This window comes from Pristiophorus japonicus, chromosome 15, assembly GCF_044704955.1.
Source record: "Pristiophorus japonicus isolate sPriJap1 chromosome 15, sPriJap1.hap1, whole genome shotgun sequence".
Lineage (NCBI taxonomy): Eukaryota > Metazoa > Chordata > Chondrichthyes > Pristiophoridae > Pristiophorus > Pristiophorus japonicus.
Genome location: NC_091991.1, coordinates 15,090,563 through 15,117,080, shown reverse-complemented (window position 1 = coordinate 15,117,080; position 26,518 = coordinate 15,090,563). Strand labels below are relative to the sequence as shown.

At 45.3% G+C, this 26,518-nt stretch overlaps 1 protein-coding gene across 1 annotated transcript in view; it reads right to left on the bottom strand.

Annotated features, from left to right (window-relative positions):
• ptprq (protein tyrosine phosphatase receptor type Q) overlaps window positions 1-26,518 on the bottom strand; it is a 266,871-nt gene that overhangs the window by 163,100 nt on the left and 77,253 nt on the right. Inside the window, exons 17-20 of the mRNA XM_070901512.1 lie at window positions 22,900-23,126; window positions 19,322-19,391; window positions 11,963-12,162; window positions 7,832-8,069 (exon numbers count right to left, since the gene is read on the bottom strand). Coding sequence (XP_070757613.1) covers window positions 7,832-8,069; window positions 11,963-12,162; window positions 19,322-19,391; window positions 22,900-23,126 — 735 coding nt within the window. The remainder of the gene's footprint in view (window positions 1-7,831; window positions 8,070-11,962; window positions 12,163-19,321; window positions 19,392-22,899; window positions 23,127-26,518) is intronic.

Genomic DNA, 26,518 nt, shown 5'->3' with positions numbered 1-26,518 from the left:
GCAGAGAGTCAGGATAAATGGGTCATTTTCAGGTTGGCAAACTGTAACTAGCAGTGTACCACAGGGATCAGTGCTGGGGCCTCAACTATTTACAATTTATATTAATGACTTGGATGAAGGGACCGAGTGTACAGATGATACAAAGATAGGTGGGAAAGCAAGTTGTGAGGAGGACGCAAATAATCTACAAAGGGATATAGATAGGCTAAGTGAGTGGGCAAAAAATTGGCAGATGGAGTATAAATGTGGGAAAATGTGAGCTTATCCACTTTGGTAGGAAAAATAAAAAAAGCTCATTATTATTTAAATGGAGAGAGTTTACAAAATGTGGCGGTACAGAGGGATCTGGGGGTCCTTGTACATGAAGCACAAAAAGTTAGCATGCAGGTACAGCAAGTAATTAGGAAGGCAAATGGAATGTTGGCCTTTATTGCAAGGGGGATGGAGTATAAAAATAGGGAAGTCCTGCTACAACTGTACAAGGTGTTGGTAAGACCACACCTGCAGTACTCCGTATAGTTTTGGTCTCCTTATTTAAGGAAGGATATACTTGCACTGGAGGCAGTTCAGAGAAGGTTCGCGAGGTAGATTCCTGAGAGAAAGGGGTTGTTTTATGAAGAAAGGTTGAGCCTCTACTCATTACAGTTTAGAAGACTTAGAGGTAATCTGATTGAACCGTGTCAGATTCTGAGTGGGCTTGACAGGGTAGATGCTGAGAGGATGTTTCCCCTCATGTGGGAATCTAGAACTAGGGGGCATAGTTTCAGAATAAGGGGTCACCGATTTAAAATGGAAATGAGGAGGAATTTCTTCCCTCAGAGAGTCGTGAATCAGTGGAATTCTCTACCTCAGAGAGCTGTGGAGGCAGGGTCATTAAATGTATTTAAGGTGTAGATAGATTTTTGAAAGATAAGGGAGTCAAGGTTTATGGGGAGTTGGCGAGGAAATGGAGTTGAGGCCAGGATCAGATCAGCCATGATTTTATTGAATGACAGAGCAGGCTCGAGGGGCCAAATGGCCTACTCCTGCTCCTATTTCCTATGTTCTTATGTTCCCAAAATTGCACCCTGGATGCCCTCTTTGGGCCTCAGCAGAACTTAACCCAGTTGAGAATTTCCTCTGACTAATGTGCACATGCCAGCCATGCAAATGACTCCATTTCTGGGATTTAAAATTAGGAGGCCATAATTGCACCTTTTTATAGCCCTTTAGTACCTCCGGGGGGCGCTAACGGGGTGGAATGCTGTTTTCGCTTGCGAGAGGGGGATGCTAGCGCCTCTGGGGAAATTGCCCTGGAGGTTTGGGGGGCGCTGTCCTGGCAGCGCCGTGCCCCACAATTAGCGCCCTGGGTCGGCATCACCGTGTGCGCCGACACCTCACCGCCCCAGACTGACCCCTTGGCACCCTGTGAGGCTGGCCAGGGTGAATGTCCACGGCGGCTTCGCAGGTTTCCTTAAAGGGGTGGCCGTTTGCGCCCCGGGCCGCAATTTTAATTTGTCGGCCGACTCTTGCGTCGGCCCGAAAATGGCGACCCTCGCATCGACCGGGCCGCCGTCATGCAGCCTGGCCGATCGCGTCACTGGTGGCCCAGTGGCTGGCCACCAAAGGGTCTGCAGTGTGTGCAGCGGCCCTCCCCTTTAATTGAAGGGAATTGGCTTTGTAGCGTGTCAGCACTATGCGGATGCTCCGCGTGGCGCTGGCCTCCACAGCGCAGTGCTGGACTCAGCGCGGCACTGCCACCCTCGGAGTGCCCTTCCAAGGTAGCGGAGTGCAGAGACAGCGTTCTGCTTGCTTTAAGGGGTCGGGACCTCTGGGCCCGACAATAAATGTCCCAGCCCCGGAAGGTTACCATCCCTAATCGGGGTGAGGGGCAATTTCACCCCCTAGATCTCCGGCGTTGCCAGGGTAACGTGTTATGTATTAACTAGTGACAGCCCACCTATCATTATGTAATAGTCCATCAATGCATCTTAAATGCATCTAAAATCTGGAAAATCTTAATGCAATTCCTAACTTGGCACTGCAGCAATATGAGCTTGGAGAATGGTGGACAAGAAAAAAGCTAGGGACCACACTTTATAGGCTGGAAAGAAGGTGGTTACTCCCCCACTCCCAACTCTACATTTGTAATAATGGGGGACAGAACAGCAGATTCACTGAACCATTCATCCCATCCAGCCACCCATTACCATAATTTCTGAAATCAGACCTTCTCCAAACCCCTCCCATAAGAGCAGAAATCCTCAAATAGTTCGACCAACGATCTCGCCAACCGTGGTGAGGCCGGGGCGGCCAGGGTCGATGGCGGTGGCAAAGCCACTCCTTGGTCCAGCCCGCACTGTATGAAGAATCTTCCCTTGATGGAGCTTGTTAAGCTCGCCCTGCAAGGTTCCCAGCCAATTAAAAGGAAGCGGGTCTCATGATGTCATTTGATGACACGTCATCAGCCGGTTTCTTTAAAGGGACCATGCCCACATTGATTTTGACAGTTGTGCTGTCAGTGTTCTGCAGCATTGAGGTTCTGCAAGCACTGCACAAAAGTGCACGGGTACACCCAGGCCCTCCAGATGCAGGGAGTCACAGCACGCCGGTAGGTTCTCTTCCGTTCCAATGGGCGGAAGAGACCTCCCCAGGACACCAATGCAGTCTGGTTGCACACTGCACAGGGGGCACAAGCAGGGATGTGGTCAGGAGGACCAGACTGCAGTGGCGCAAACCTTTCAATGATCTCAGTAGATCAGGAAACATTACTGCAAAGCCACAGTCAACCTCATCCTGCTATGCCACTCATCTCATCCCCATCACTCTTCCCTACCCTATTCCTACACAGCCTCACTCACACTCAAAGAAAGGAAAGATAAATTATGAAAGTAAAATTGCGCAAAACATAAAAACAGATAGTAAAAGCTTTTACCGATATATAAAACGGAAGAGAGTGACTCAAGTAAATGTTGGTCCCTTAGAAGATGAGAAGGGGGATTTAATAATGGGAAATGTGGAAATGGCTGAGACCTTAAACAATTATTTTGCTTCGGTCTTCACAGTGGAAGACACAAAAACCATGCCACGGGAATGTGGGAAGGGAGGACCTTGAGACAATCACTATCACTAGGGGGGTTGTGCTGGACAGGCTAATGGGACTCAAGGTAGACAAGTCCCCTGGTCCTGATGAAATGCATCCCACGGTATTAAAAGAGATGGCGGAAGTTATAGCAGATGCATTCGTTATAATCTACCAAAATTCTCTGGACTCTGGGGAGGTACCAGCGGATTAGAAAGCAGCTAATGTAACGCCTCTGTTTAAAAAAGGGGGCAGACAAAAGGCAGGTAACTATAGGCCGGTTAGTTTAACATCTGTAGTGGGGAAAATGCTTGAAGCTATCATTAAGGAAGAAATAGTGGGACATCTAGATAGGAATAGTGCAATCAAGCAGACGCAACATGGATTCATGAAGGGGAAATCATGTTTAACTAATTTACTGGAATTCTTTGAGGATATAACGAGCATGGTGGATAGAGGTGTACCGATGGATGTGGTGTATTTAGATTTTTAAAAGGCATTTGATAAGGTGCTACACAAAAGGTTACTGCAGAGGATAAAGGTACGCGGAGTCAGAGGAAATGTATTAGCATGGATCGAGAATTGGCTGGCAAACAGAAAGCAGAGAATCGGGATAAATGGGTCCTTTTCGGGTTGGAAATCGGTGGTTAGTGGTGTGCCACAGGGATCGGTGCTGAGACCACAACCGTTTACAATATACATAGATGACCTGGAAGAGGGGACAGTGTAGTGTAACAAAATTTGCAGATGACACAAAGATTAGTGGGAAAGCGGGGTATGTAGAAGACTTAGAGAGGCTGCAAAGAGATTTAGATAGGTTAAGCGAATGGGCTAAGGTTTGGCAGATGGAATACAATGTCGGAAAATGTGAGGTCATCCACCTTGGAAAAAAAAACAGTAAACGGGAATATTATTTGAATGGGGAGAAAGTACAACATGCTGCGGTGCAGAGGGAGCTGGGGGTCCTTGTGCATGAATCCCAAAAAGTTAGTTTGCAGGTGCAGCAGGTAATCAGGAAGGCGAATGGAATGCTGGCCTTCATTGCGAGAGGGATGGAGTACAAAAGCAGGGAGGTCCTGCTGCAACTGTACAGGGTATTGGTGAGGCCGCACCTGGAGTACTGCGTGCAGTTTTGGTCACCTTACTTAAGGAAGGATATGCTAGCTTTGGAGGGGGTACAGAGACGATTCACTTGGCTGATTCCGGAGATGAGGGAGTTACCTTATGATGATAGATTGAGTAGACTGGGTCTTTACTCGTTGGAGTTCAGAAGGATGAGGGGTGATCTTATAGAAACATTTAAAATAATGAAAGGGATAGACAAGATAGAGGCAGAGAGGTTGTTTCCACTGGTCGGGGAGACTAGAACTAGGGGGCACAGCCTCAAAATATGGGGGAGCCAATTTAAAACCGAGTTGAGAAGGAATTTCTTCTCCCAGAGGGTTGCGAATCTGTGGAATTCTCTGCCCAAGGAAGCAGTTGAGGCTAGCTCATTGAATATATTCAACTCACAGATAGATAGATTTTTAACCAATAAGGGAATTAAGGGTTATGGGGAGCGGGCGGGTAAGTGGAGCTGAGTCCACGGCCAGATCAGCCATGATCTTGTTGAATGGCGGAGCAGGCTCGAGGGGCTAGATGGCCTACTCCTGTTCCTAATTCTTATGTTCTTATGTTCTAACTTACCTTGCACCTCCACCCATCCTTCTTTCTCTATCTACATTATCACATATACCCCATCTCACTAGCCACCCCTCACACTTACGCTTATCCTTGTCAAATCATACAAACAAACAACACAAAGGGTAGGCATTTTGGTCTTTTAGCCAATGCTCACGTAGAGTTTCAGCTAATGTGTTGTCAAACACTGAAATCTTTATTTTGAACATTTTGCGTTCTTGGACATATTTGTGTGAACCTTTGGAAGTGGCTTAGTGAGTTGCAGTGAATGGTGAGACATAAGTGTACTCCCCTGCAATGGTCATGAGTGTGAAAAGAATGGCTTGGTCATTGCAGGGATGGCTTATGGTGCTGGTGTGGGGTGGTATCAACCTGGCACATCATCTGGCAGCCAGGGTGTACAGCATCGTGAAGTAAATGTGGCCATGGTGAGGCCATCCCTGGCGTCATAGGCACCAATGTGGCCAGGTGCTGATGCCCTGCGTCCTGTGCAGCATCAGGTGATTGCGGAGAAGGTTGGTGTTGTTGGGTAGTGACGCTGCGGTGTTTAGTGATGTTGGTGTTGGGGCTGATCGTGGTGGGATTCTGAGGACCAAGGTGAGATTTTCTCAAGGGCACCGATGCTGCTGGAATAGATGGCAGCTGAAGTTGAGATGACAGAAGAGATCTGTCAATGGTGAGAGAGGTTGCTCCAAGGAGGTGAGGGTGGATAGAGAGTTCACTGCAGACACTTCCAAACTGCGTACAGCCCAAAAGTGTCTTCCAATTCCTGAAAGTTTCAACCTCTGAGATTGGAAATTGAACAGCTGTGAAATGGTAGCTTTTATACCACCTTTGCAACTGTCAACTAGTCAAAGCAAAGGAGAGTCATTGAGAACCCGACACACTTACCTGACGTGAAGCTCAAGCAATGGGAAGCTGCTGAAAAACTTGGCAACCTGGTAAAATTATTTTTAAATACCTTTAAACTTCCTCTTAATGATCGTAATTGGCTAGCCCGCCGCTTGGTGTCGGTTCTATGAACCACAGCCAGACTCGACACTTTGGAAACTGACAAGGAGGCGGGTTCAGAGTGGGATTCCGACTTGACCATTTTGACAATGGGCCCACCTCCAAACCCGCACTCGCTGGGCTGATAAGATTCCGGCCTAGATTTCAACCCTGTCTCTGAGTAGAAATTCCGGAAAACAATGGGGAACCCACTTCATACCAATTACTGAATTTCATCCCGCCCAAGCAGAAACATCGTGAACATACTCTAATCCACATTGAGGCAAACATCCTCCCCCCTCACCAAGCAGCGCTTAATGGATTGGAGCCTAACTCCCTATCCCTCCTTCCTTCTTGTCTCCTCCCTCCTCTCCCCACCCTCTTTGCTCTCCTCCTCTTCTCCTCCTCCTTCTCCCTCTCCACACCTCACCACTCCCTCCCATTCCCCCTTGCCCTCCCATTTGTCACTTCCCCCCTCCCCATTCTTGGTCTAATTCAATTATCTGTGCCTTCTATAGATGTACACATAATATATATATATATATATATATAAATATACACACACTCACACATATACATACCTATGTGTGAGGTTCCCAAAATTGTACACAGTACTTCAACTGGGGGCAAACAAAAGCCTTGTACAAGTTCCACATTACCTCTTTATTTTGTCTACACCGGTACAAAGGATGCAGGCGGGGTAGAAACCTCAGCAGCGCTGCACACTTGGCCGTGGATGGAGTATAAAAGCAGGGAAGTCTTGCTACAGCTGTACAGGGTATTGGTGAGGCCACACCTGGAGTACTGCATACAGTTTTGGTTTCCATATTTATGAAAGGATATACCGGTACTTGCTTTGGAGGCAGTTCAGAGAATGTTCACTAGGTTGATTCCGGGGATGGGGGTTTGACCTTTGAGGAAAGGTTGAGTAGGTTGGGCCTCTACTCATTGGAGTTCAGAAGAACAAGAGGTGATCTTATCGAAACTTCTAAGATTATGAGGGGGCTTGACAGGGTGGATGCACAGAGGATGTTTCCACTGATGGGGGAGACTAGAACTAGAGGACATAATCTTAGAATAAGGGGCTGCCCATTTAAAACTGAGATGATAGCGAATTCAACAGATTTACAGTCTCAGAGAGCTGTGGAAGCTGGGACATTGAATAAATTTAAGGCAGAAATAGACAGTTTCTAAATCGAAAAGGGGATAAAGGGTTATGGGGAGCGGGCAGGGAAGTGGAGCTGAGTCTGTGATCAGATCAGCCATGATCTTATTAAATGGCAGAGCAGACTCGAGGGGATGTATGGCCTACTCCTGTTCCTATTTCTTTTGTACTTATGTTCTTATGCACTGCCGCATTCAAAGGGCCCTTCCCTCCCTTAAAGGGAAAGGCCATCGCTGCAGGCTCTGCAATTTAAAACAGACCCACCTGGACCACCGAGGGAACCCGCGCGATCAGCCAGGCACTCAAGCAGATTGCCGGGCTGAACGATCACAGACAGGAACTTGTGAAGAAACCGGCATCAACTGCGGTCATTTTTTTTTTTACATTGGCCACTTCGACTTTAATCATCGTCCCGGTAGTGGCCGTCCGGCAGATCCACGCCTCCTGCAGCTACCGGTCGTTTCGCCCGCCGCTGCTACACTGGGCAAACGTGAATTTCAGGTCCGGGGCGCTAACGGGACGATGCGCACGGCGTTGATGTCACGATCTCCGGGCACAGGAGATGGGGGCGCAATGCCGTAGCGCCACCGCTAAACTCCCGCCCAATATGGTGGGAGTCGATGTCAGCGCCGCCCGATCACAAAGGCATTTGTGCCCCCGTGGGCACTAACAGGAGGCGCAAATACTTTGTGGCCTTATCTACTAGTGCTGATGCCTTATTTTCCCAATAATCTTTTAGATCCCTTCGCTCTTTTCCCCAGATAATAAATATACAACAGTAGTATCTACAATACAATAGTAATGTAACTTTGGTTTAAAATATGGATAAATAAAATGTTCAGATTTTCCTATTTGATCACACAAAGTTGCAATGAGTGCTCCAATGCACATTTTAAATATGAACATCCAAAACAAAATACTCATTAAAGACTTACTCCATTCCGGTGTTCTAAATAGAGCACTTGCAGTCTGTCCTTCTCCTTCTTTCGTGAATGCAGATACTTCACACAGATAGGTGGTGTATGGTTTCAGCTGATCCACCATAATACTGGCAAACTCAGGTGATACGTCTTCTTGGATTGGATTTTCTGATGTGGCTGTTAAAAATGCATCACTAGTAGGTGGAGATGATAAAGCCAATGCTGCAGGGGTAGTACTCATTAGACTATCATCCTGCATTTAAAAAAATCAATGTTTAATTATAAGTTAAATGACATCAGTCACATTTTAGAATGTAGAACTGTGACAGGGATATGGGTCTCTTAATAAAAATGTGTTGAAGGGCAATTATGTGTCATAGCTCATTGGCTTGTTTGTGTCCAGTTCAAGACCAAAATTGGAAGATAGCTAGGTACAAGTAAATCCTCGCCCTCTCAGTTAGGACCTGGTATGTTTCACTTACAAATAGGATAAACCAAAGAAAGCTAAATTTTAAGCCAATTAATTCAAAATCCTGAAGCTAACACAGAATTTATTGACAAAATACTGACATATAATGTGAATAATTCCTTTGATTTGAATCATGTGTTTAAAATATAGTAAGATGAACAAGTCATAGCATCTCTGGTAGAACAAGCCACTGAGAATAAAGTGAGCAATGCAAGCTTGGTAGTAAGAATGAATCTGTCCAGATTTTAGACTGTGAAAATCAACATTTTCATAATAAACCATTTACTTTCTTTTAGAAAGTTCCCATTAGTAACAGGTTTTCCACTTCTTATAGATATACATTACTTTCATCTCCCTTACACGATATTATTTACCCTTCTGATGCTAACAGGTAAATAAATCATTGAAAGACGTGACAAACTACAGCAGTCTTGGCATCAAACAATGTTATTTCTCAAGGGTTAACCATAAATTAGTACTGCACTCTACATTCCTGATTATGAGGCAGTGGGAATTTTGATTACGCTTGAAGTTCTAGAGCACAGAATTTTCCGGGGGTTCAGTGAGTTGGATTGGTGGTGGGACGGGTAGAAAGTGTGATATTTTTGACAGCGGGTTAACTCGCTCCCATGCGCCTTTCCCAATGTTGGTCTGTCAGTGATGAGTAGACCCGACAGGCAGCGGTGTGCAATCCAAATCAGGTCATTAGTGGCTTGTTTAGAATCACTTAAGAATGATTTTCAGCTTACGTTTTCCATTTGACAACTCGCCCACAGGATCCAGGCTAGTCATGGACCACATCTGTCAAGTGGAGGCGGGAATTCAGTGGCCATTGAATCAGCTGTTGAGTTGACAGCTTCAAATGTAAAGTAAGAGTTCCCACCTTCCAGAGATATCTTCCCCCAGGCCACAAACAATTCCTCACTGCATTTCCAAAATAGATTCAGCATGCAGCAAGTCTTTACACAAGTCTCCAATCAGTCTGACCTCATTACCTCTCCCACCATTGACAGATCTCTGCTGTCATCTCTACTTCACCTGCCATCTATTCCATCAACATGGGTATCCTTTATATTCTCTCACCTTGGTCCTCAGAATCCCACCACAATCAGCCCCAACACCAGCAGCACCGGGCACACCAGCAGCATCAACAACGACACCAACCTTCACCGCAATCAACTGATGCTGCACAGGACAGAGGGCATCAGCGCCCGACCACATTGCTGCCCGGGAGGCCAGGGATGGCCTCACTATGGCCAGATTTACTTCACTTGACGCTGTGCACCCTGGCTGCCACATGATGCACCGGTTGGCACCACCTAACACCAACACCATAAAGCATCCCTGCAATGCCCAAGCCATTCCTTTAACACTCACCACCATTGCGGGGGGGGGAAGCACCGGTATTTCTCACCATTCATTGCAACTCACTAAGCCACTTCCAAATGTGCACACAAATCTATCCAAGAATGCAGCGTTGAAAATAAAGGTTTCAATGTTTGACACCACATTACAGAAATTTTACATGACCATTGCAGAAAACACCCAAGTGCCTACCCTTGTGTGTTGTTAGTTTGTATGGATTGCACTAGGATGAGGGTGAGTGTGAGGAATGGCTAGTGAGATGGGGATATGATAATATAGATAGAGAGCGATGGTAGAGGTCCAAAGTAAGTTGGTGTGAGTAAGGAATGCAGAGTGATGGGGATGTGATGAGAGGCACAACAGGATGAGGTTGAGAGTGGCTTTGTACTAACGTTTCGTGATCTACTGAGATAATTGAAATGTTTGCGGCACTGCACCCAGGTCTTCCTGTCCACATCCCTGCTTGTGCCCTCCTCTGCAATATGCAACCAGGATGTGTTGATCTTCTGCGGAGGTCTCCTCCGCCCATGGGAAGGGAAGAGGACCTCCCTGTGTGCTGCGACCCCCTCCATAAGCTTATGGAGGGAGTCGTGCTAGAGCCTGGTGCAGCCGTGCACCTAAATGCTGCAGAACACTGACAGCACAACTGTCAAAATAACTTTGGATATGGTCCCTTTAAGGAAATTGGCTGATGGTGCATCATCAAGTGACATCAGCAGACATGCTTCCTCTAATTGGCCAGGAAACATGGTGGGTGGGCTTAACAAGCCCCATTAAGCAAAATCCATTTCACAAAGCGGGGTAGAGTCAGCAACTTCTGTTAAAAGCTTCAAATAAGAAGAGCCAGAGTCATGGAACTGCAGATCCACAGCAAACTATCAGCAAACCACATGTCATCACAGTTCTCTTGTGGCAGGTAGGAATGATTGAAGCTGGAGCATTCAAAGGAATAGGTCAGGCAGTTTCTGATTAAAATGCTCCTAATAAAAGCACCAGGTGGAGGCCAGAGATATGGAACTATATTCCATGTGCACCATGGTGGGACGGAGCAGACTGGAACGGATTCACTTGAGGGGCCTGGTAGAAGGCAGAGTTTGAACAGAGTGGGTAAAATACTAAATAGTACAGAATAGAGCAGTTGAAATAGTTTAAAGTTATTATTTTTGCACATTATTGGTCTGTAGGGTCATATGGTTATGAAGGACCAATTATGGGAACTGATTACAGATTGGCCCTAACCAAGTAGGTCCTTGATACAATGGGACTGAAACACAGGCACGTCAGAAAGCTGGCGCACGTATGATTTCTTACATGCTTTTTTCCGCCGGGAGCAATAAGGCAGCCATCAGAAAATTTTCAGGACTGAAAAGGTTTTTTAACGTTGGACCGGAAGTCGGTCATAATGGGGGCGGAAATGTGGCGGTAAGTCCTGCTGAGGGGCAGAAGTTGGAGCAGGATTGAGTCTCCACTGCTGCCACTCAGCGGTGGAGTGGTGGTGACATCATTGCATGTGTGCGTCACCACGCTCTCTCCCCTCCGTTAAATGGGAGAGAATCGGGGACTTTTTTAGCTTCGGCCACTGGGCCACCAGGGAGAGATTCGGCTGGGCTAGCAGCCAGGCACCCAAGTGGGGATGCCAGGCTGCCTGTTGGTGGCCCAGCCGAACTCGGGGGAACAATCGTCCGGCCGACATGGAAGTCGGCCGGCAAAAAAAAAGATGCTGGCCGCTGCATTCAGCCCTCATCTTTAATGTCGCCGCACCGCCAGGGCAGAGAGGGAACAGACAAGGTGCATCGACAGAAAAAGCTGTCAGGGGCACCGTTCAGCGGCTCGTGGATTTTTTTCAGCAATTTTGTTCGGATTGAAATGGAGGTGCGGGATTGCGGCGGTGCGTGCTTTGATGACGTGCTTGCAGCGGTCGGCATCAGCGGGGCGGAAATGGGGACAGGCCGAAAAATCCCCGAGCTGAATTTGGGTCGGGGCGGCCAATTGACTGGAATGCGGCAGCCACTCAGTTCCGTCGCATGGCCGCTGCAAAACGGCAGTAACAGGCCTTCTACGGAGCCTGAATTTTGGTCCCAATGTTTGCTGCTCACTAGAAGTTGCAATCAATATACATGATAATGTTTTAAAATATAGATTGGTATATTAAAACAATTATTTTAGAACATTACGAAAAATATTAAATGTGTTTTCATCTCATCACACTGCCTACCATGATATTCGTATACAATATCATACATTATTAAAATAAGCACACAACTTTAGCCATAAGAATATTAAGTATATTCCTTCAAGCTCTTGTCACCTACCTCACATTGTGGTAATGTGTTTGGGAAAAGTGTATCTGCAGTCACTGTTATATTCTTTGATATACGTCCACTTCTTACAGACTTGATAATTATACTAAAATGTGTAATTTTCCCATTTGGTCGTTGTGGTAGAAACCATGTCACATTAGCAGTTGTATGGTTGACCACTGTTGCAGTAAGAGATGAAACTGGACCAGGGGCTAGGAAGCAAATGTTTGAACATAAAAAGTAAATGGTCTGAAAATGGTTCCCTCCAACCTGTAGAATTATGAAAAAGGTTCTAATTCATCCACGCAAACAAAAAAATTGTAAATTTTAAACCAATTAATCACATATCATATATAAAACATAGCATGGTGAAATACATACATTATGAAACAAAACTATCATTTATACAATACTACTAATATAATTCTGCTACTCTTCTAACTTCAGAGCCCACTTCACACAGCCCCGGCAAGTGGAGACCAGAGCGTTGGCTCTCAATACTGGGTGAGGACCAGCATGGCTTGGATGTAGGAGGCCCTACCCATCATTAAGAGTAGGTGGGGCTCTTTAGTCTCAGTGACATCTCACCTAGCAGATTAGAAATAGTGACGACGGCAATGGGGAACCACCTCAGCTTCTCTTCCCGAGTAAATGCCTCAAGAATCTCTGGTGAGATTTAAGTTATATGAAATTATATGAACACAACACAGTTTTCTAGTGAAATATAATTTATTTCATATTGTTCCACATATCATGGAAAATAAAAAAAATACACCACTCCACTCCAATTAATGGACTAAACTCACTTTACAGGTTAGCTGTCCCTGAAACTAGCCAGGACTAACTTTTCCTTTTATATGCTGTATCCTCCATCTAGATGTTCTCACACTTTCTCTGGCTGTAGAGAAAGAAAGACCTCTCTGCCTAATTGATTCTTACCAAAAGAATTTGCTGCATACTAATTTTTTGCCCCACCGAAAGAAACAAGAGAAAGATAAGTTAACTCTGGTTCTCCTCCAGCTCTCCGACAAGAATCCAGCAGATTGGAAAACTGCAAATGTAACACCCCTATTTAAAAAAGGAGGCAGACAAAAAGCAGGAAACTATAGACCAGTTAGCCTAACGTCTGTGGTTGGGAAAATGTTGGAGTCCATTATTAAAGAAGCAGTAGCAGGACATTTGGAAAAGCAAAATTCGGTCAGGCAGAGTCAGCATGGATTTATGAAGGGGAAGTCATGTTTGACAAATTTGCTAGAATTCTTTGAGGATTTAACGAACAGGGTGGATAAAGGGGAATCAGTGGATGAGGTGTATTTGTACTTCCAGAAGGCATTTGACAAGGTGCCACATAAAAGGTTACTGCATAAGATAAAAGTTCACAGGGCTGGGGGTAATATATTAACATGGATAGAAGATTGGCTAACGAACAGAAAACAGAGAGTAGGGATAAATGGTTCATTCTCGGATTGGCAATCAGTAACCAGTGGGGTGCCGCAGGGATCAGAGCTGAGACCCCACCTATTTACAACTATATTAACGACATGGAGGAAGGGACTGAGTGTAACGTAGCCAAGTTTGCCGATGATACAAAGATGGGAGGAAAAGCAATGTGTGAGGAGAATGCAAAACATCTGCAAAAGAACATAGACAGGCTAAGTGAGTGGGCAAAAATTTGGCAGATGGAGTATAATGTTGGAAAGCGTGAGGTCCTGCACTTTGGCAGGAAAAATCAAAGAGCAAGTTATTATTTAAATGGAGAAAGATTACAAAGTGCTGCAGTACAGCGGGACCTGGGGGTATTGTTCATGAAACACAAAAGGTTAGTATACAGGTACAGCAAGTGATCAGGAAGGCCAATGGAATTTTGGCCTTTATTGAAAAGGGGATGGAGTATAAAAGCAGGGAAGTCTTGGTACAGTTGTACAGGGTATTGGTGAGGCCACATCTGGAATACTGCGTGCAGTTTTGGTTTCCATATTTAAAAAAGGATATACTTGCTTTGGAGGCAGTTCAGAGAAAGTTCACAAGGTTGATTCCAGAGATGAGGGGGTTGACTTCTGAGGAAAGGTTGAGTACGTTGGGCCTCTACTCATTGGAGTTCAGAAGAATGAGAGGTGATCTTATCGAAACGTATAAGATTATGAGGGATCTTGACAAGGTGGATGCAGAGAGGATGGTTCCACTGATAGGGGAGACTAGAACTAGAGGGCATAATCTTAGAATAAGGGGCCGCCCATTTAAAACTGAGATGAGGAGAAATTTCTTCTCTCAGAGGATTGTGGATCTGTGGAATTCGTTGCCTCAGAGAGCTGTGGAAGCTGAGACATTGAATAAATTTAAGACAGAAATAGACAGTTTCTTAAACGATAAGGGAATAAGGGGTTATGGAGAGCGGGCGGGGAAGTGGAACGGAGTCCATGATCAGATCAGCCATAATCATATTAAATGGCGGAGCAGGCTCAAGGGGCCGTATGGCCTACTCCTGCTCCTATTTCTTATGTGCTTATGTTCTAATTAGCTCATTGAGCTGCAATCAAAATCGTCACTTTGGATCAGAAATTCCCCACCTAGTGTAAAGGCAATGGGGCCAAAATTGCCCCAAGTTGGATTTGGGGCTGTCAATTCGAATTATCTAATTTTTTTGTGCTGTCGCAGAATTTTTAAAATGTTGGTTGCAGTAACTTCTTCTTTCGTATGGAAGTAGCAAAGCAAATCAAACATCAATATCTGTTTTTTTGCCTCTCCCAGGAGATCGCTGGTGGGGTGGAGTGTAAAATGTCGCAATACATGGGGTATCGCAGTTATGTGGGGTGGACTGGTTGGGCCGGATGCTCTTTACCTGTCCACCATTGTTCATTGTTCATAGGTAACCTTCAGATCTGCTGACCGAGGGCCGTGCGGCTCTTTGTCGGCCGGCGCAGACACGGAGGGCAGAAATGGCATCCTACTGCACTGTAAATTTCTATGTTTCTATATCTAAGTTGGATATCCAGGCCAAAGTTTCTGTTGTAATAGCGTGGATATCTTGTCGGCTGCCTGCAAATTTCCTCTGAGGTCAGTGCTCAATGATGTGCTCCAGGGTCTAATTAGAAGCTCCACCTATGGAGAAGGTGGTAACATCTACCATGACCAATTCTGAGGCGGTTGATAGTTGTCCATAGTTTGCGAGGAACGTTTAATCCTACAGGTTATACTGTGGGGTCCTCTATAAGGAGGCGTGAGTTTGGGGCCAGGGGCCATGGGGCAGCACAGGCCAGCCCACACTGACAGAGCAGGTCTCCAGTCGTCTTGGATAATCCTTGTCACTGGACCAAGACTTAGCTCTGTCAAGCACGTGTGGTGGCTGGTGTGCAACGGCCACCACACGTTAAAAAAATCCTTCAGGATGTAGTTCGGAACCTGGAATATTAGGTCCTTCATTGAAACATCTGTGAACTCATCCTTTTTTTTGGCGTGGAAGCAAGTCATCCTCATTTCGAGGGACTGGCTATGATGATGATTATAAGGATTCCATTCCGTATGTTGCAGTTCTTCCAAGCATTTCGCCATCAGTCATCAAGGCTGAGGGGAGATCGCTGAAGGACTTCAGCGGTGGTCCAAAATGGCCTTCTAGATTTGAGACGGGTTGGTGGGTAGGTTGTTCAAGTCGGCCGAGATTGGTATGTCTTTGCTGGTGTAGCGGTTGTATTCTCTGAAGACTGCATATTCACGGCATAGACCATAGTGATGCGATGTTTGTAAGCACGGGTAGCCAAGGTGTTAGTGTCAATAAAAGCGAAGCAATGGTAATTCTCATAATAGAATTCAACTGGACATCAACGGGTTTGACACGCAGACTTGATAGCCATGCCGGAGAGCAGTACTCCGCTGTTGAATACACCAGGACGAGTGCTGCCGTTCGGAGGGTTTGAGCATCTGCTCCCCATGTAGATCCGCCGAGTTTCTGGGTCAAGTTGACCCTACTCTTTAGTTTCTTCCCAAGGTTCTGGAGATGTCTATACGACAGGGTGCAATCAAGCGTGACTCCTAAATAGGAGGTTTTTTTGGCATCGTTTATCTCTGTGCCGCAAAAGGAGACTTTCAAAGCTTGGTTTGTTTGATGTGTATTGAAGTGGAACATCGAGGTGACGTTCTTTTGCAGGTTTGGCCGGAGTCGCCATTGGCGGAAGTAGCCCATCATCTTCTGTAAATCACTGATCAGGGTCTGTTCGGTGATGCACAGATTCATGCTTTGCATGGCCAAGGCAATGTCATCAGCTTATATGAACTGGCGGGCCTCTGTTTCCAGGCGTTAGCACGGCACTTGCGGGGCGCAATGCTCAGCACATTAGCACGCGCTGATGATGTCAGCACGACACGGACGTGCTGCCTGACGCTGATGCATCACAATGTCTCTCCCTTTCTTTTAAATTGGAGCGCCACTGCAGGCTCTGCAGCCACTTTAGTGGCACTCACTGGGCCACCAGGGAGGATGTCAGCCGGGCTAGCGGCCTGGCACCCAAGAGAGGCTGGACCGACTGATAAGTTGTCCGACAGAAAAAAGATGGCGGCCGCCGCACTAGCAGCTCCTCCTTAAGGGCGGCTGGGATGCTCCAGCCACAACAGCTTCTCGCTCCGATAAACTGTCGGTGGCACCAGCCCGTGCTGACCTCGCGTCCCACGGGGCAAAGGGGTCCACGCGGGGCAAGAAGGGGTCACCGCATATGTCATCGGCGGGTATGCGCCGTGCCGGTGTGCTAATCGCGGGCACAGTGCAAATCATTTTTCGGCAGCAGAGCCCCAGGGGCAATTCCGGGGTGAGGGGGTGCTCATCGCGCCAGGGCAAAAACCCATTCGCACCCCATTAGCTAACAGGCCTTCCTGAGAGGGGCAATGTCAGCCCCTATGTATATTCCATTGTCTGTATAGCTAGGCCTCATGCTGTGCTCAGTGAACGAAACCAGTCCAACATTATAGATACAAACCTCTCTGAAATATGTAAACAACTTTTCTCATTATCTCAAACTGATATGGTATTGTGAATATTCGTAATTTTGTTAACTACTTCATCTGGTACTTCAGCAAATAAACATAATCAACATCACAAATATCCTTGTATGTTGTTAGAAGTTAATCTCAAATTTAAATTCATAGCAACATATTATAAATTAATCCAAAATAAACTAAAGGCTACAGAGAGACCAAGGAGTTGACATTCACAAATCCCTTAAAATGGCAGGTCAAGTTGATAAGGAAGTTTACAAAGCTTATGGGATCCTTGCATTTGTAAATAGAGGCATAAGTGTCGAAATTGCCCCCCACTGGAAACGGGATGCGCTCACCCAATCTGATATGTCCTTACTATACAGTATAAATGCACACGAAGCCCATACTTGAGAGAAGGTCACTCTGTGACCAGTTACCTTTATTACCAAGACCTCAAGTGATGAAGGTGGGTGGAGCTTCCCCTTTTATACCTGAAAATCCAGGTTAGGAGTGTCTCCCACAAGTTCAACCCCTTGTGGTCAATGTTCTCAAGGTGTACAACTAAGGTCAGCTTATACATGGGTTACAATGGTAGTTGAATACATGACACCATCTCTGCTGTTTTCACCGCTGCGGTTGATGAGGTGGCCTCTTGAGCGAAATTCCGCTCTTTGGCCTTTTTTTTTTCCAGTGAACCGGAAGTCGCTCATAATGGGGGTTGTAGTGCGGCGGTGAGCACACGAGAGAGGCGGAAGTTGGGGCAGGGTGTAGTGTCCGCCGCTGTTAATCATCAGCACAGCACTGATGACATCATCACAGCGCCACGTCACCACGGCTCTCCCCTTAAGTTAAAGGAGAGAGATTTCGCAATTTTTAAAGTTCGGTCCACTGGGCCACCAGGGAGGGTTTCGGCCGGGCCAGCGGCCTGGCACCCAAGAGGGCGTGCCAGACTGCCTGTTAGCAACCCGTCCGAACCCGGGGGCATAACTGTCGGCCCGACCTAGCAGTTAGCGGGGGGGGAAACATGTGCGGTGCACACTGTGATGACGCACTTAAGATGGCTCGGCAGCTGCGGGGGGGAGCGAGTCACCGCTGGGGATACCGCAGGAATGGAATTTTGATCATGGCGGCCATTGCACTCCGCAGCATGGCTGTTGATTGCCGGTGTTAACAGGCCTTAAGCAAAGGGGCAATTTTGGCACCAAAGTGTGCAAAAGCAAGAAATTTATACTAAATCTTTATAAATCATTGGCTAGGCCCCAGCTGGAGTGCTGTGTCCAATTCTGGGAACTGCACTTTTGGAAGGAGATGATATCGAGGAGATTTATGAGAATTATATCTGGAAAGAAGGACTTCAGTTACATGGAGAGATTGAGATTATTCTCCTTAGAGCAGAGAAGTTTAAGGGGAGATTTAAAACTATGAAGGGTTTTGATAGAGTAAATAAGGAGAAACTCTTTCCCCGGGCAGCAGGGTCAGAAATCAGAGAACACAGATCTAAGATAATTGGCAAAAGAATCAGAGGTGAGATGAGACATTTTTTTTGCACAAAGAGTTGTTATGATCTGGAAGGCACTGCCTGACAGGGTGGTGAAAGTAGATGTAATAGTAACTTTCAAAAGGGAATTAGGTATATAATTTAAAAGAAAACAATTTGCACGGCTATGGGGAAAGAGCCAGGGGAGTGGAACTAATTGGATAGTTGTTTCTAAAAGTCGGCACAGGTACGATGGTCTGAATGGGCTCATTCTGTGCTCTATGGTTCTATAAACCTGAAGTCTCTTGTAGGCCAGATCAGCAAAAATCATGAAAAAGCAAGAAAGGCTTGCATTTATATAGCACCTTTCATGACCACTGGATGTCTCAAAACACTTTAGCCAATGAAGTACATTTGGAGTGTAGTCACTGTTGTAATGTGGGAAACGTGGCAGCCAACTTGCGCACAGCAAGCTCCTGCAAACAGCAATGTGATAATGACGGTCACTTCTGCGTCGTAATTTCTATGATTCTATGAATGACCAGATAATCTGTTTTTGTTATGTTGATTGAGGGATAAATATTGGCCAGGACACTGAGGATAACTCCCCTGTTCTTCTTAGAAATAGAGCCATGGGATCTTTTACGTCCACCTGAGGGGGCAGACGGAGCCTCAGTTTAACATCTCATCTGAAAGACAGCACCTCTGACAGTGCAGTGCTCCCTCTCAGCCTAGATGTGCTCACTTGAACCCACAACCTTCTGACTCAGAGGCGAGTGTGCTGCCCACTGTGCCCCAGCTGACAGGTGATGCTTTCTCAGTTTTTGTATGATAGAGTTCATTGATCAGTGATACTTTGTTTTGATGATTTGAAGTATGTAGAACTAGGAATAGACACAACAATGTTTAGGTAATTGGACTGAACTTACCACTTTCTGCAGTTACAACTTGGCGAAAAGTACTGAAAGCTCCAATGCCCGCATTATTTTCAGCTGCAACCTGAAAAGATAAATAAAATTTAGATTTAATCTGGATATTCCCAATAAAAATTCTATAAATTGACAATTTGTATTATTATAGGATCTACTTCGTAAAGAACTGAAAATATAATTTAAATGGCTGCATAATTTGAATTTAAGTTTGAATAAATTTAAAATAAAAAAGCACGTTGCAAATATACAAGTCAGTTCCATATTTTATAACAGCTATGGTAACATAATAAATATTTTTTACATTCTGTGAGCAACTGTACCAGTTTGAGGGGTACAATTTTTTTCTGCAAAGCAAGGTCTTATTATTCAACCTCATTTGGCAGAGAAGGTTTTGACTGAACAATGTTAAATAATAAGTAAATAGCAGTCAGTTACAGAGGACCTTTGTATTATATAGAATTTTTACAATATGTGCGAAGGCACCGTGTGCTGTAGGTTTTATGTTCATCCAAGCTGAGCACAGCCGATAACGCATTAGCTTCTGGGTCCTGCCAATTTTAAAATTCAGTGTGAACAGCCTGCCGGAAATGCATGCAATACTGAAAGTCCGCACAATGAAAGTGTGAAATGTTGTGCTAATTAAACCAAAGCAGCTAAATAATTGGATTGTAAAAATTATTTTTGAGCACATAGGTCGGAATATTCTCAAGGGAGGCGAGTTGGGAGGCCGGCTTTCCCGCAGGCCCTGCCGACTTTAACAGCAGGGTCTGATTTGAATGTGAGGCTTCGGATTCCAGCCTGAGGCTGGCTGGCTGTTGGTAGGCCTCAGATGCGAGGGGTCAGTCTGGGGGAGGGATCGCAGGGTCGGCATGGTTGGGGATCACTGGCTGGGGCGGTGGGGTGGGTTGGGAGGGGGATTGGAGGATCGGCAGGGGATTGGGAGTGGGCAGGGGAGGTCAGCTGGGGGCCGGCGTGGGGGGTCGGGGATCGGGAGGGGTTTGACGGGGGGAGCGGTGGGAGTCGGCCAGGGATCGGCAAGGGTGGGGATTGTGAGAGGATCGGGGCCAGCCACCGGAGTATTGTGGCCAGCCTCAGCATCATCGGTGGGGTGGGGGGGTGGGGAGGGCCTCATGGTGGAGGTCGGAGGCCTGGGTGTGGGGTGCGGGGTGGGGGGGGTAACCGGAGGCCTCATGAGCGGGTCCCCGATCGTGGGGGTGGTGGGTTAGGTAGGGACCCTGGATCCAGGAGGCAGGTATAAAGCCACTTACCTGCTGGATGAGCAGGAGGCTCTGCCTCACTTTAACTGCTAGATTTCATGAATTGTGTGAAACCCATGCACAGACAGTTAAATTCAAAATGGAGTTGAAAAAAGTGGCTGACGGCCTCGTTACAATATTTAAATTAAGGTACCGCCCTCTGGGAGAGGGTTGGATGCCCACTCACACTCCAAGCCCACTCGTTTTTTTAGGGGACAGTTCCAACCAAAGTGTCTGGATAGGATGAAGTATGTGGCTGGGGAAAAAGTAGTGGAACCGGTGATGCAGCAACCAAAAATAACTCCGCATAGTTCCGTTTAAACGGCAATTCCTCAAAGGTCAAAACTGTTTTGACTCTTTACATTCACTATATATGGGCAGGCAATGTGATCTTGTTGGAATGAATGGGATTTCGTGCCAATGCACTGCTTTAAATTTGTTTACATAAACGTAATATGAATATTGTACGGTACAGCTGCAATTTATGCTAATCTAAAAGGTCGACTGTAAGTTTATACACTGCACAAATCTGGCAGGGAGCTCGGGAACATGATCCTGCTGGATTTCCTGGCTTCCATATACCTGTTTGGTCTGTGTTGACCAGAAATTCTACCACATTATCCCAAATATTGATTAGAATTATGACAAAAGAATTGACACTCTTTACATACTGTATACTGAAGTTCTGACTGATGGTGAACAGTGTGCGAATTTAAATTCTTACCTCAAATAAGATGCGAGTCTTAAAGAAACAGAACTGAATTGAGCAAAGCTAAAATGGGAAGAACTGGTGGGACTGCTGCTCTTTGGGTATTTTGCTAGATTGCTCAAGGCACCAGAATACGAGGTCAGCTCATTTCCATAATATCACGGCACTCCTGGCGCACAGCGTATGGTATGCTGGGAGTGCACCTGGTTCAATGGCCTAGTTATTTAGAACCAGCAGCTTTTACATGGCTGCTGGCCATCCTTAAATCCACGATCTCCACACTTCAGGAGAAAAATGGATGAAACACAGCCACAAGGCAAAGCAGCACCATTCCTGGATCTAACTTTAGGTACTGCAGTGAAGGGTGCTCCTTTCAGAATGGAGAGAAGACTCCAGTGAAGAGCAGCACTAGAGCAGCCCGAATAAAGGCTGCTGAAATGGTGACTCACCTATGTACTGATACAAGTAACAGATGAGTAAGAAATTTGCTGGTCTTCATAAGATTTCCAGGGTAAGTGTACTCATACGTATCCTGATTTTATAATCTCATTTAAAAATGCGCGGAAGTAGCACTTCACTGCATGCCTGCTGGAGCACCAGGAGGAAGAATGTACAGCATTCTGGCAACTGCTCACAGATTTTTTAAGTGCACCGGTATGCTTTGCAGGTCACTCTGCATTGCTGCCAAGCTAATGTATTTGACCTGCAATCCAATAAAAGTGACAAGCACGATGCCAAGGTAAGATACCTGCAGACCTCGTGTTCAGCAACTCACGTGAGTTGGCTGCTCAGCAGGACACTTATTCTCTCATTCCTCACTCCAATATTGGTCCCTATTTTATATTGTTGGTGGCGAAGGCAGTGAGGTGAATGACTGCTGGTCTCAGTGTACGCATAAGAGCTGGTCAGAGGGGTGTTACCGAATCCAAGACCTTTGAGTTATTATGAAGTGAGGGCACTGGAGATTCTGGGCATGGAGTGAGTGACTTGTATGAGGAAGCGCTTGGTAAATCACTGAGCGCAAGTGAGAAGAAGTAAGTGGAGGTGGCATTGGAGGAGTTTTTACCTGTTGGCATGAAGGTCAGCTCGAGGTCTCCTTCAAATACAGGGCCCAGAGATCGAGATCTCACAGAGCCCACCTACAAATGTAATTTGGTAGCTCAGTACCAGTATTTCATACAATCATTTGAGAGTGTACCAAGCAGTCCGAAAAATGTGGAGACATCTATGGACAATGAGATTGATCAAGGGAGCATATGGGTGCAATCTAAGACTCCTTATACTTTGGCGAAACCTGCCATTCTGAAAAGTTGCATTGCCAAGTCAAGCTGCTGGCGGTTGTTCATGGGGAAGGTGGTGAGCTGGCTTACTCCAGCAAACAATGTGTCTTTGACTTATTAATGCAACAGTGCACAGCTGATTGACTAATATTACTGTTGCTCTGACAAGCAGCCTGCAATTACCTCACAGAATTAAAACTCAGTGGTGACCTTCGCAGCCAGTGGCAATGCAGCACCTATGGTGGAGGTGCACTGCAGGTCAGACAGTAGCATGAACAATAAATCACTTGTAGCTTCCTTTATGAAGTGTAGCAAGAAAAATGTTCTTACCCGAATTTTATAAGCTGTTCCTGGTTTCAGATTATTGAGCAGAAACTCTGGAGTGTCTTCATTTGTTGAAACTTGGATAAAGCTGGCTTGCTGCACAGGACAAACCTCTTTGTACTCTACCATATAAGATAAAATTCTTCCAGTTGGACGAGGAGGTAAGGACCATGCCAGCATTATAGCTGTAGCTCCAATGGGGCTTACTGTAAGAGCATCTGGAGAGCCTGCGTCTGTTCAAAACACATTTCTTATGAAAAAGATATACTGCAACACTATGCAGTGAAACATATTTATAAATGATGAATGAACACAATCAACCAGTTTGTAACAAATATTATGAAAAAGATTAGAATAATCCTAAGGATAAATATGGGAGTATAGATTATATGGGTGGGATTTTCAGTTTTCGCCAAAATTAACGTTTTCGCTGCGCTACCATTTTTAGGCCTAACGTTCGGCCTTTACGGGATGCATCAGTAAAGTCAGTGTTGCACAAGGATTCGCGGTGCAAACCGCGAGTTTCGGCAACTTTAGTCCGGGGCCGGTAGCGCTGCAAGAGAGGCCATGGAAGGGGGGAAAAACAAAAATAAAATTGCAAAAACATTCACAAAACCCTTATCTACTAAATCGCTGAAAAGGAATTAAAAAATAAAAACTTTAACTTATATTTTATGCAGGTCTTCATACTTACCGCTGCTGGCAGGGCTGCACCGACAGTTTGACCTATCGGTATTCTGGGCGTGGTGTGCGGGTTCGGAGAGAGCCGAAAGTACGACGGTAATGCAATCCCTGGCGTTGCACTTCGGCGCTCCTCTCCCTGGCGGTACGTGGAAGCGCCACTGTAAAAAGGTGCCTGAGGATCCCGCCGACCGGGTTTTTGCCACGGAGGGTTAAATTGCGGCGAAAACCCATTCACCAAGTCAGCGAAAATCCAGCCCAATCTATACTGCTTGCGAAATCTCATCTCTGAAGCATGCTGTCTGCCAAAGCATCTCACCAGCAAGAAACCCCTCAAAATAAAATAGAGGTTGAACCTCTCTGGTCCAGGACTTTCTGGTCCGGAAACATCCGTGGTTCGGCATTAGTTTGTGGAACTACCGCTTTGCATGGGTGGCGAAATACATGAAAAACCAAAACACAAGAAGCTAGCCCAGGAGAGTGATGAGCAGCAGTCTACAGGTACCGGTAAGCCTAGGCTAGGTATATGCTTATGTAGGGTGTATCGGTACAGTCATATGTTGACCTCCCGTGGTTCGGAAAATTCTCCGGTTCAGCACCGGTCAGGTCCTGAGGGTGCCTGACTACAGAGGTCCAACTGGTAACTGAAATTCTTGTGTTTGTGTATAATATACAGATTCACAAAAATTTAATGTTTTTATAGGCAATGGCAAGTAATGGGGTTGGGAGGACTTTAATAAAGCACTTGTAAACTTTACTCTTGCAACTTGTGAGCCCATTCTAATTCTTTAATGTTTTACAGCCTTGCAAAACTCAAATTGTATGTTATCTCCTCATGGTTTATAAAGACGTTTGCTTTGTGGTTAAGTAGAACAAGCAAGATGGATTTAACAAGAGAAAACTAACTCTGCAATGAGATGTCTGCAGTAAATTTTATATATGGCAGTAATTGACCTTTCCAGGTATATTTCTGTCCAAACTAACTACTGAATAGTAAATAAACATCAATTAAATGGTGTGAGCCTCTTTCACATCCCAATGTCAGGGTATGATACTTATGACACATTCACATAGCACAAAGCATGCAAACAACATAACCCACCAGAAATTAATTTTAATCGCATAAATAACTGAACACATCCCCCTCCCCCTCACAACAAACCATATCTGTCATATTTAAGTATAGGTAGCAACAAAACTAAAAAGCTGGATCACACAAAAACCTTTAATATTGATTCTAATGATATCTCCCAAGACACTGAAGGGCTGAATCCCCATCTGGGTGCTCCCAGTGATAAGCAGTGCTCATGGAGAATGCTGGTCAAGAAATCACTGGCTTGTAATCTTTGATTTTCTGTTTATTTACAGATGGGGAAATCAGGAGGTACGGGCCATGGTTTCCTGACAAGCAATTGCTGTAGGTGCCAATTCTTGCCGATAGCGCCCAATTACGAATCCACAATAAATGCTACACATTAGGATTCATCTGTTGACATTCTTGACCTCACTTAAATGGATCCTTACATCACCTCCATTGCTGAAGCTGCCTCTTAGAAAACTATTTGTTTTCTTTTCAACAGCTGTTAAGTCTCTATAAGTCTGTTTAAGGCTGAATTCTGTCCCCATATCTGGGGGGAGAGCTCCTTCTATGGTCTCTCTCACACTTCTGGATAGGATATAATTAAAAACTTGTTATCTGATGAGTAATCCCTCACTCACCGCCTCCACAGAATTTCTCTCCCATGCTCTCCCTGTCTGTCTCTCACAACTTTTTTTTGTCACTATCAAGTACATTTTCTGCTATCGTGCTCCCATTGCAGAGCAATGGTTGCCAGGAACACATATCAGAATATTGGAGGTGTTGGACAGCATGCCTGTTATGCAACCGGATCAATTTTCCACTCATTTAAATTATTGGACAGAAATTTGGACAGGCTGTGTAACAAGCATTCAGTACTCCACATCCACAACTTTAATGTGTACTAGCTGTGCCAGAAGTGCAAAAGTAGAAAATTATTTCTTATTTTATTAATACTATTACCATTATTATTCCTTTACATTTAACTGTTTTGTGCCTCATAAGCTGCAAATATGCCATCCTACACAACTGCCCTCCTCCCACTTCCTCACTGTGTTGAAACTAAGGCTCATTCACTGCAGTCTACTTTACTTTGTTCTGTTTCAGGACTTCAAACTGTGGAACTCCCTACCTGCTTTAGTTTTTCCTACTTCCTGCTATCTTTAGTTGGCAGAAGTTTGCCATTACCTAGTCTCTACTTCCTGATTCATCTCACCTTTGATGGTGTCTTGTAATATGGCCCTTGGCCCTTCATTTTGGTTTCTTATTTGAGCAAAAATAAAATAAATATGTGGAAACCTCAAATTGTACAAATTAAATTTTAAAGGTTTGTCTCTAGGAAACTCTATATCCATCCCATAATACATCTAGGTATTCCAAGGGTTTAGTTAGGTACAGGTGAGGGTAGCAAGCAAATTTTTAAAACAACTTATACAAATATACCCAACAGAATACAAAAAATAATTATCGACCTGAAACGTTAACTGTTTCTATTCACAGATGCTGCCTAACCCACTGAGATTTCCAGCATTTTCTGTTTTTATTTCAGATTCCAGCATCTGCAGTATTTTGCTTTTGCAAAAATAATCCTATTGGCTCAGTTAACAAATTAAAATTGATCAGGAAGCACATTACTTCCCGATTAACTTTATAGTCTTTCCAATGGAAAAGTTCAACAAAAGTGAATCTAAACCTGCCACACTATATTAAATTTCACAACCCTCTAACATATCCAGTTGTACAACTACTAATATATACTAAGCGCAAAAACTTTGGCCAGGAAATTGCGTAACGCTCCGTCTGGGGGCGGAAATATCCACGAGGCAATCCACTTTCTCTATGGGGTGCTAAGGGACGGAACAGCGA